Below are 12,338 nucleotides of genomic sequence, written 5' to 3'. Positions count from 1 at the left end.
AAGCAGAAAAAGAGAGACTTCTTTTTATTAACTAAGATCCATACTAAAAAACATGTTATACGCTACGCAATTTTGGGGTGATGTGGTTTACTGTAAGTAAGGATGCACCAATCCAGCTTTTCTGTTGCTGATAGTTCTGTATCTGCCAATACACAATATTATCTGATACCAATGCAGAGGCTGAAAGTATTATTTCTTTCCTTTAAACACAAATGTAACTACAGAACAGCTCTGAAAAATACAAGTTCAATAATACAAGGTGGTTTGGGCAAACATTGGCCAGCAAATCATCTTATTATACCAATTTATTGACTAAAATGGAATATTGGCTGAACCGCTATCTTGGAACCAATATCTGTCCATCATTTCAATATGTCCGACATCAGTAACCTATTGGTGTATCTCTGATTATAAACAACAATCAACTGGTGTCACTGGTAGCGAACTGTAAGTACTTGTATTTCTATTCCTGGGCACAAAGGAACTAGCTAACACACTAAAATGTACTGTTTGATACTGCAGGTGGTCTCTTCTTCCACTAATCATTACTACAACAAGACTTAAATATGAAAGGGGAGCTCCAATCCATTGTAAAGATATCATTGTCAGGACAGGTTTTGTTTGTGTTGTCTGCTACATTCATAGTTTTATATTGACATTTTGACAACCAAAACTCCCAAATATCACTTTTTTTTCTGCTTACGAGCTTCATTCAATGGAAAACAAAGATATAAATGAGATATTACACAAGACCATCAAACTGTAACTAGTACAAGCAAAACATCTGCCATACTATGCACTATTGTCAGCTACAAATCACAGAAAAAACAACAAATAACAAACATTCCACACTATCTGTAGAAATAATTCCAACAAGACCCCAAAGTGAGATCCTTGGAGAACCATTTGTAAGTGTGATTTAACCCTAGCATTACTATGGCACTATCTGGCAGCACTTTTCAATTGATTTGATCTGGAGGTCCTTCTAGGATTTAGCCATATCTGCAGACTAATCTAGGCTATTAGCTACCGTTTAATACCAACCTGTGAGCAGGCAGGGGCCACCATTCAAGATTTCAGGGTCTAATTCTCAGCTGAACCCACAGAGGATAACACCTGGCCTGGCTTTTATTTCCCATGCGGACAATGGCACCAAGGCTGAATTAAACCCAAGATGGACTCATTTGTGGCAAAACTCTCTGAAGGATTGTCTGCGTATATGTTGACTGGTGAAATGGAAAGATATAGATTGATTTGTAGATTGAGGTATTTGAGTTAATGAATATATACTGACAGCTCTTTTTTTTTTTTACACAGTTTGTAGGAGCTAAACTCAGCGTTTATCATCTACAGAAAATGTGCCTTGTTGTTCAGTGTGTGTCCAATTCGAATTGTGATGTCTAAAAATACGCTTGACAGTAGAAATGAGAAGAGAATACATTTTTGAGATTTGATTGATTGAGTCACTGGCTGTAACTATGCAAAAATAAGCAACCACATGTGGGTCAAAATTGAACAAGTGAATGAGGGCCTGTGCATGTCAAGCCCTTCTCTCTGAAAACTGGATGAAAAGTTAAAGGTCCTATATTACACAAAATGGATTCTTGTGAGTTTTGTTTCATTCACACATGTTTGAGTAATCCTCCAAAGCTCATAATGCTCTGTTCCACCTTATGATGTCATATACTGGTAGTTTTCAAGTTAACATCTCCATTTTACGTTTTATTCATTAGAAATAGGCAATTCCAGGGCTGAAATCATTCAAATGAATCTAGTGAAGGTGTATGGAGTTTAAAAACACAGTGGAGCACTTCCTGTAATACTACTGAACATCACAAGGTGGAACAGCCTGTTTTCTGTTTGAGAGAAGAACACAGCATAAATATGCAGGGTTTGTGTGTTAAATGTGTAACTAAAACAAAACACAACTGGTATGTTTTGGATGAGGAAACATTATAAAATAGATCAGAAAATAGCACTTCTACAATGAAAAAGGTCCCTCCTGCCCAGAAAGGATTTTTCTCATAGAGCACAATGTAATCACAAACTGTTCGTTTTCAGGTGACAGGGACTGACAGGGCACCTTCAACTTGCACAAAGGTCGAATTTTGTGGCAATTTTTACCTATTTTCATATCATACATTTTTCTCACCTCAAAATCCATCTGTTGTCTTAAAAAACGCTTTTTAATCGTTAACTTTGCCTACACTCTATGTCCACTCTAGCTAAGCTCAAGATCTGGTTGGTTAGAGCGATCACATGGTACGATATGAACGAGCCTGTGAGTGATGTGAACGAGCCCAACTGGCGTGAATGAGCTGCAGGTTAAGAACATGGCTCAGAAGCTTCTGGAATCACAAACATTATCATTCATGATTTGAAATGTATTTATTATTCCCTTGTCTCCTTCGCGGCCACTCACTCTCGTTGTGTAAAATCTCATGGGGGGTAGCACATGGTCCATGGGCAGAACCGGATGTACCTAAAGGCTAAACTTGCGACATGCGCCATTGAGCACCACCCATTGACTTCAATGAGCGGCCATGTTTAGACCTCGGGGCTTGCTTGTTCTGCTGTCATGATGCTTTGACTAATCAGATTCAAATACTCATCATGACGTTCCGGGTTTTCCGATCATTTTCAGAGAGATCCAGCCATCCCAGATTGAGAATGTGTAAAACTATATTCAGAGTGCTACACATATTAATCTGATGTGAGCCAGGTTAGTATAATATAGGCCCTTTAAAGAAAAGTCCACTATTGATGCAGTTACTAAAATAAGATCACATAGCAAATGCTGTATGGAGGAAAAACATAAAATAGTAATAAACTCCAGGGCACAACAAACTAATGATCAGACATTAAATAAAACACTGATTAAATTAAGCAGAGAATCGGTCTTGTCAAGATCCCACATTACTAAATGAAAACATACAAATCTTGTTTTATAACCAAGCATTATTATTATTTAGTTGTAAGAGAGTAGTTAATAAATCAAAGTAGTGGATGTAGTTGTCTCAGGTTTAGGAGAGCATAGGATTTGAGAAACATCAACGCTTAGTCTATTTTCTTTCTTTTTTTGAGGATGAGGATGAAGTGCATCAGTGAAGCAGTAACTGTGTGTATTTAGTCATGTTGAAAATAGTTGGGCTTAAATGATACCCATTAAAAGTTATTTGTATTCCATTTGAAGTCATATTTAGCTTGTATATTCGTCGTGAACATCTCGTCTGCAGTGTGACTTCTGACACTATCTTGCTAATTACAGGCCTCCTATGATTGGCTGTGGCAGTGGAGTCTGTTTTAATGGCAGTAATAACAGCAGCTTAGGATGAGCAGGTCACAGCCAAATGACCCCTGTCTAATTAAATGCTACATTGCCAGGGACCAAAAGTGCAGGATGATCACATTAAAGCATATGGGGTTGCTTTCATGTGACCACTGCAGGGACTGGAATCATCAGCCGGTGCTCTGTAACCTCAGCACTGAACACCAAATGACACATCAGACAGGCCTGTGCCTTCTACGCTTCACATAAGATAATAAGAGATAATTTCAACAATAACTACAAACTTATCTTACTATAGTTTTAGTTCAGAGAAATATCTTGGTAGGCTTGCTTGTTTTGACATGTGTTTAATATGCTACGTAGTCTTAGTGTATACAAATGCTGCCTGTAATGCTTCCTTCTTTGCATTTTTCCTCAGCACAACAGTCATTTCACCGGAGAGAAGCAGGAGTAAAAGTGTATTTAGCAAGTGTGTATCTATTTTTAGCTCACGTGCAGCAGCTTAGGGCGGGGATCCAGCATGGCCCGTGCAGAGGCAGAGAGAGCAACAGTCTATTTTTAGACTGCGCTAGACTCGCTGTAACCCTTTGAATACAGCCGCGGCAGCCATCCATCCTCAGCTCACTCCACACAGCAACACCAAGCCAATTACTGAGTATGCAGAGGGCTGCTTTAGTGTGGCAACAGTGGCATCAGAACCGATGCTCGCACACACATACTCAGACAGACAAAGCTATTTTTATCTTTGCTCTTAAAATGCCTGGAGCTTTTTTGGAGGGGAATGTGCCGTTATTAGACAGCACTAGAGAGGCTATGACATGCAACAATATTCAGAGGAGAATGATTGATGAAAACAAATAATATCAAAATCTTAACTTGACTCTAGCAGAAGGGCAATCCTTTAACAATATACGAGCAGGCTACAGGTAGTAAAGTCCACACTATTGCAGATCAACTGTAATGTGCTGTAAATTCAAGAGAAAAATGGTTGGTACCATATACACTAGCCCATCAACCCTTGCTGAGAGCAGAGTTAAAACGCCCTCTGGGAAGCATTTGAAGAAAATGTACTAGGGAATGAGACCTCACTCTAACAGATGCCACAGAAAAGTGCGAAACACAATCCCACTGAGGATCGGCAGCAGATATACATGTCAGCAGTCATATCCCATCTGTGTCAAAGCCGCTGCTCTAGCCGACACTGTCCCTAGTGGTCACTGCCTTTTGGAATACTTGATGTAATGCATATGTAAACTCAGATTATAATGTTTCTTATTGAAAATATGCTTCTCAAGACAGGAAGACTGAAGTTACATTATGCGCTCAGCCAACATGAAAAGTAGCTCAAAAAAGGGGAAAGGTGGTCACCATGGAAACAAGTGTTGTTTGAAAAGCTTGTGCAATGAGGTGTGACTACCCTTGTGCACAACGAGAGGCATAGGGAATGAAGAGATGCAGCTCTGGGACGGCTAACACGAGGACCTGCACATGCTAAGAGGGGCAGAGGTGGGGATGGTTAAAGCCCATGGAGACTGGAGCTGTGAGGGCTGCTTAACCTCTGCACTGCTCTAAATCCTGAGAAGTGGGAATGTGAGTGAGGACTCTGCTGCTAACAAAGAGATGAATACAAAAACATGTTTTGTGTTTCTCAAAAATGTCAAATGTTGATAATTTAGTTCTTATATGAGATGTTATTTGGACAAGGCCTGAGCAAACTTTGAAATAATATTGAGGTTCAGGCAATACAAATAGATTTTCCTAATGGGCATGTTTTATTTTTATTTTTTTTTGCTGAAGTTGATAACACAAATGTATTTTTATTTGTAGGTTATGTATTTGTATTGAAATTTGAAAAAGACATCTCACATTTAGCAGCCAAGGCAATATCCTTGTGTGACGTTCTGTTTTGTCCTTCTGTTAAACATATTTGGCAGATTTTATTAACTTTTTATTTGATAACAATGTCTCACGCTTCATAGAATAAAAATGTGATTTAAATGCACTACTTTAGTAATGAAGCTTTGAATTGTGGCAGAGAAGATTTGCATCATACAGTAGGAGCTCCGGTAAAGCTATGGAAACTAGCCAAAGGTGGGAAAGACATGAAACTGGGGTCTTATAAATGTCATGAATAAAATTATAGCTTGAACTGGACTGCAAGATTCATTCAGGATGCAGAGAATTGTCAGACTGGGAGCTCAATGGTTCTCCCCATGGTTGTATTTATACAGCTGACGGTGAAACAAGCAGTGTGAGTCGACTCGTAAATTCTGATCATTACTGTTCAAATATTTATACCAGACTCTCTAATAATAATGAACAAGTACAGACTCCCATGTGATTAAACAGTTTAAGAATGTACACAATGAATGAACGTACCAAAAACATAGACGGCTAATCTGGTTTTTATTTCAGGGATAACAAAACTGTTCGCTCTCTCACTCCAAACCTAATTTGCTCATTACAAGGAAAAGAGTCGGAGGCAGAAAGGTCAGGCCAGTGTGCAGTGTAGAGAGCCACTTCTGCTTGTCTCAAAGCATAAAAGAAATTATGGGGAGTGGGCCTCATTTGCGAGCTGTTAATGCGGAGTGCTGACCATTAGGAGACCGGACCACATTGCAACATCAAGGTGCTTTAAAGCAATTAGGAAGAAATAATTATCTGAGGAGAATTCACTGCCAGGATTTTCATATTTTATACCAAACAATAATGATTAACAAAGACTAGTAAAATATACATTGGTCAGTTTGTTGTATTTTATAAACAAGAGTTATGAACAGCATCCTTTGGGAACAGAGTGCTCTGCTAAACATCAAAGTGTCCATTCGCCTTGTGTGATGCTCGGCTATGTTTCATTCAGCATCAAGAGGATAAAGACCTTGTAAAAGACATTTTAGTGAATGCTATGGGAAGATGAAAGCTGTTCCTGTGGATCACCCGGCTGGCCTCTAGCAGTGTCTGTCCACTCACTCAAAACACTCCATTCCATTCAAGCATATTTGGACTATTTCCCCTTCAATACACCGTCTTAGCAGAAGACAGGAAAACACACATACCAGTGTGCTTCACATGCAATTTGATTACAGGACCACATGATGCTGAACAAGAGAAATGATGAGCATCCACTAGTAACAGACATGTTCTTATTTATCTGCTGAGCATGGCTAAAACTATCAAAGCCCCTTTGGGTCTAGTGTCACGGTTACTCATCTTGTGTGAAAGTGATTGACAGAGTCATTTCTATTGACTGTTCCAATGAGTCCTTCCTCCACAAATCCTGGATGAAAGTCTACAAAACAGATCAAACCTGACACCTCATTCAACGTAACAGGACAAAAATGTGAAATGACAGGGCCATGTTATGTGTGGAGTCACAAAGCTGAAGAGACAGGGACAATATGCTTCCTTACATGGACACACAACAAGTCTGTGGTCTGTGATTCCAGTGTATGTTAAATACAGCTGCTCTGCTACACTGGACTCTGCACTGAAACCACTGATGGTGGAGCGACACAAACTGATTCTACACAAATAAGTGATTTACAGATCTGATACACATTGTGCCACTTAATACTGTGGTATTGTGTAATCTGTGTAAGGCCAGTGGAAAACCAGATGTCTGCCAGAGAAGTGTCCACCATGAGAAGCTAACGTCGACATGATAAGTCATATGCAAAGGCCCAATAGTAGCTCTCTGGCTGAGGGGAATGTCAGTCAGAGACATTTCTCTATATACTGTGTATGTGCGTATGACACTGCGGGGCCCAGAGGCGCACTCTGTCACATTCAGTTGACTTCCATAACAACGCCCTTTCTGACATCAGTTACAAATGTGACATGTCAACTTATATGACATTTATAGGAGTTGACATACATTTTTACTATAGAAATGTATAGTAGGGCACTATTGCACGTTACATAATGAACTAAAACTTTGCACAAGCTGTACGGCGTTATGTGAATAATCCTCTGATGAAATAATCACTGGTTTGTAAATAAATGAGATCCTAGAAAAGCAAAGCTTCATTAATAATCTAAATAGCAGTGAATGTACTGATGTCTTATTTCTAAAGAGAGAGAGAGAGACTCACTGACCTCTGACACTGGCTGGCATGCAGTACCAGTTCCTGGTTGTTGTTGGCGCTCACAGTGAGCTCGTGCTCTGTGGGGTTAAAGATGTCCAGCAGCAGGTGACACTGGCGGGTGCTACAAACACAAGACAAACACACAAACAGTTCATCATTTCAACTGCTCATTGACCATTGGTAATCTGTTTGCCTCACCAAATGTGATTGGTGGGCCAGTTATATAAGCTGTCATTTGGTAAGTTGACATTGTTTATAATGGAGCATTCTTTATAACAGTGGCGTGCGGTCAGGGAAATGTAGGCAGGCAATACATAGTTACAACATATATTCAAATAATCTTGTTTTTCATTCACCTCTGCCTGTTTGAAGCATGGTTGAAGTCACGGTGTCATTTAGTACACTCTACTGACCACTGAGCAGACTGCATCAAGCGCAGTTCCGAATGTCTCATTAACTTGTGTTGTTGTGCTCTGCAATGGAGGCCATGCCATGCCACACTCTCAAGATGTACAACCTGACAAGCCAGCAGGCTTTTTAGAGGCTTGCACATGTGTGCTGAGGCTGTTGCAGATAGGAGCCCCTCCATTTATAAAGCAACAACTTTATAACAGGAAAATGTGTCTGTTCTGGACCTGCTCCGCTTCAGGGAAATACAGGATGTTTCTTCAAGAAAGACGCAGTTTTAATTTGCCTGTGAGAGGTGAGTGTGAGTGCGCTCTTCTAACACAGGGCTGCGTTTAAGGTGACGTCTGTGACAAAGGCTGTATTATAAGTGCACCTGTCTGACCAGTGCACCTGTCACACCAATTGCTGTCAGTATCTCTATGAATCTACATTTTGTGTAGTAAGTGCATTGCAGATGGTTTCTAAATTAATAATAATTACATAGTTAACAATAGTACTAAAGGTTCAGCTTCATCAATGAGATGTAAGAGTAGGACAAATTTGTGAAGAAAGAAAAGGTCCACTGACCAGCCTTGTTTGTAGAAACAGGGTGCCAAATACAATCCAAAATATAAATAGACTATAGGTCTAGACTTCTCTAATTTGACTCCAAATTGCCCAGTATATATCGAATTAATGACAATAAGAATATGTATACTAATTTGGAATGTAGATTGTTTAAAAGGTGGTGTTAAAAATAGTTAAAAGTCACTTTGATAAAGTCAATTCATTCAGTGAGTACACTAATAGGTGGGGTTATTAGTGGGCATATACAGTATTTTATGCATGATTGACAATAGCCTTTCTAAATATACCACTGGATAAAGGTGTAAATATGCAAAGTGCACGCAAGGACGTGGTGTGAGGCGCTCATCAGTCATTGTCATGACATCAAAGATGGCGGCGCTTTCATCCCAGACTGGGCTGGAGCAGGCCATCCAGACCTGCTTTTCTCATGCAGATCATACCACAGGCCACAATTTGTGATTTAGATCAAGGTCCAGGAGGGCGTGCAGATTTTTCAAAGACTTCATTTAAGTCCCCAACGAGCTGTTTAGCATCCTGGTAATGAATGATAAAAGCCCTGGATGCAGACGTACGAAACAACATGACCAGTGTTTTTTGTATGCTGAGAGACAATGTACAACTATACTGGGAGGCTTCATGTATGTTTTCTGAGCTGATTGCATTCTGGGTATAAAACATACACTAAAACATCAACACTTTCAATTAAAAAACATTAAAATAACAAGCCAACCATTATGTTTCAATATGACAAAAAATAGACAGTGGTGATACAAGATTGCTCAGTAATTTCTCACAGGTAAATGTAACATCATCCGTCTTAACACCTATGGACCTCCAACATAAACCAAGATATAACCATAAACGTCCTTATGTGGTGGTCTGTTCAAATCGTCCCTTCCATTTCATATTTCTAACTTCAGGAATGAAAAGGGAAACACTTTTAGAGCCGTTCTTTGCTTTTTATATGTCAGAGTTAATGGAGGCAAAAGTTGCGTCGGCCTTCGTCTCCAATGAGCTGCTTTGACAATTAAAGGAGCATATTTTGAAAGGCGAGCCATGTTTCGTTAATTGTCTGCTTGTCTCTGTTGGCGGACATGATAAATAGACTGAGTGGGTCGTGCTACTGATTTATAGGCTAGAGGAGGTGATCAATCAGCCCACCCAGTTAGGGAGCACAGGCTCATAGCTCATACGCTAAGTACCACAGATAAACTAAAGGAACTGGAACAACTGTTGGCTCCACAACTGCTGATAGGAGACCAGTTACTAAATACAACAGTGGCATCCCAACGTTTGGGATTGGACCAACAATTTGGTTTTCTACAAAGCAATGTTGTAGGTTGTAAGATAAAATTTAAGCAGATCTATTAAAGAGAGTCTAAAAGGGAGTAAAACAAAGGGAAGAGAAATCTTTTTCTAAGACAACAGCTGCTCCCTTGATTTATATTGCACAGCTTTTTATCGAGCAAATTGTTTAAAACTAATTAAGCTCAAGTAGTTTCATTTCACTAGAAAACTGCAGAGACATAAGTGCTGTTTGAGGCAAGCATATGTGTGAAAATTAATGAATGTATATAAAATGACAATATTTTGAATTAATATTATAACAAGAAAAAATAATCACATTATTTAGGCAGTTAGTTTCCTTTCTTTCTATAATGCTGTGGCAATTTACTTTAAGTTTAGCTAAATTTTCCTTTACTTCTGCACTTTTTCATTTGTGACAAACCAGACAAAACTGTTCATGTTTTTTGTGTCAGGAAAAATCCGTACATCTTTCATTACACTCCTGAAGGACACAAATCTCTAAACATGTCCTATTTGTTTAGTGTGTGTAGTTGATAGATGTAAGCCATGTGTTTTTACTTTCCACTTTCTATCTGTTCCACTTTCTATGTTTTGCTAAGTAAATAGAGTGGACATAACAATCTTTCAGGGTAGAAACACCATACATAAACTCGTCAGAACAGCATGAAAACAAGGCCAATTAGTTTTGTTAAATTTGTTACACTAGTTATTACACATCAGTGAAGGAGTGGGCAAAAATAAAGCAATCAATGTTATAAGCCTACAGAAGTCAATCAATAGGTGCTGATTTAGGTCCCAGATACAGACAAAACGTGACATACCTCATACATGGCTAAAGTAATGGCTTTAGTTACCAATCCTGAATTTACAGATCTGTCAATGTGGAGCTATTTTTAGCTCACAGAGCCGACTCCTCATGCATCACTCCAGCTCTTGGCCCAAAGCTGCCGTTTCACAAGATCTTATTTTGTTGTGTGCATCTGAGTTACTGACTGCTCAGAGTGAAACAGGATGGTGGTAGTCATTTAGGGGTGTTTTGTAAATAAAACAAAGACAACTTTTTTATTATTATTTTGGTGATGTGACAGTAGGAGTATTATTTTTTTATGCTATTTCAGTCCATTGCAAAGAGAGGGATTTGGTTGAAGCAAGTTTCACACCAGCCTCACTTTAAGAACATGACAAAATGACGCTGTAATAACGTTCCCTTAAGAGTTGTATTTTGCGTCATTCACCCATCTCTCATTAATCCTGTTAATGATGTCCTCTTGCTCTGAAATAATTGTGTTTCAAATTTCTTTGGATTGTGGCATCAAAGGTAGAAAACCTGCAAATTTTAAGTCCATAATTCATTGCCTAACTCACTCTGAGCACTTTTACCATCAAATTGCGTTCATTACAACTGTGTGCTTATTATGGTTCATTTCCACTGCTGCCTGTCCTTTAATAATCCAATAGTTGCTTCCAACCAAGGACAAAGCATGCATGATCCAACCACAAAGAGCTTGTTTCCCTGGGCACTCAGGTATTGAACTGAAATTTTCATCACTTCAGTGCTTATGATTTAGAGCAGCACTTTCAGACAGGAACACCTATCTAAAGAGTATTCAAATTGATAGCAACATTAGATGGGTTTGATTATTTTCCCGTCTGTTACTGTGGTTATAGGTCATTCTGAGATCAATGAGCCAAAGCTGTTCCTCAAGAGCTAAAAGGAGTGCGCCAGCTAGCGAGTGTTACATTTCTCAGCTAATGATGCTGAGGACACGAGCGCTGCACTTGTGCTCACGCGTCCCGGAGGTGCAGTTGGGTTTTCAGGAGTAAGAGACCACTGTTGAGAATCGGACTTTAACGGCTCTGTGTAAAATATGGATCACTAACTATTTCACACTTCCTGGCACTTTGTCACTTCCCTGAACAATTCTGCCACCTTAACATCCAGCCATGCCTTGCGAGACACCCCTACTGCGTGCACATGATAGCCACTCAATTGTGTCATAAACACTACAAGAGCAGGTCAAATGGGAGAGGGAGCTGGAGCAGTGGATGGCTGTGGCAGTCGCTTTGAGTTTGTGGAGGGGAAATGTACTGAAAATACATACTTTTGATGCATTGAACCTTAATCTGAGCTACTGATCTGAGTACTTTTACTACCAATTCTATGTTCAAAGTGTGGGCCTCCAATGAAGTGAGAACACCTGATGATTCTATAGAGTTCTACGTCATTAGAGAAAGACTTGATAAATTCATAACACTGCCAATTTACGTAATACCTGGATGTTGTACAGTCCTGACTGGATAACAAAAGACAAAGTTTAAATCTGTCAACTGGACAAATCTTTGTAGGAGTGAGGACGTTTCGCTGCTCATCCAAGCCGTTTCTTCAGTTCAGTTCAGAACTGAACAACAGACCTGGATGAAGGATTACACAGACAGTCATGACTGGATTTTCCCACAACCAAATAAGTCGCTAATGTGCTGAGAAAAAAAAAAAAAAAAAAACATACTAAAAAATATAACTTAAATCACTGTAAGAGGTAACTGAAGTAGGCAGCTAAGAGTCCATACTTCACTTTGATTAATTAAATCACAGGTAGGGATGAACCGATACAATAATAGTAGTCCAATGAGGTTCACCTGGTCTTAATTTATTTATTTTAATAGATTCTTTTTCCAGACCA

At 39.3% G+C, this 12,338-nt stretch overlaps 1 protein-coding gene across 2 annotated transcripts in view; it reads right to left on the bottom strand.

Annotated features, from left to right (window-relative positions):
• Positions 1–12,338, bottom strand: part of trappc9 (trafficking protein particle complex subunit 9) — a 149,893-nt gene that overhangs the window by 74,815 nt on the left and 62,740 nt on the right. For both annotated transcript variants that reach the window (XM_055225437.1, XM_055225438.1), the window contains one exon: positions 7,385–7,495. In XM_055225437.1, coding sequence (XP_055081412.1) covers positions 7,385–7,495 — 111 coding nt within the window. The remainder of the gene's footprint in view (positions 1–7,384; positions 7,496–12,338) is intronic.

The sequence above is a fragment of the Periophthalmus magnuspinnatus genome, chromosome 11 (assembly GCF_009829125.3).
Source record: "Periophthalmus magnuspinnatus isolate fPerMag1 chromosome 11, fPerMag1.2.pri, whole genome shotgun sequence".
Classification (NCBI taxonomy): Eukaryota; Metazoa; Chordata; class Actinopteri; order Gobiiformes; family Gobiidae; genus Periophthalmus; species Periophthalmus magnuspinnatus.
The sequence above is the reverse complement of the archived record's forward strand: the minus strand, read 5'-3'. Positions and strand labels throughout refer to the sequence as shown.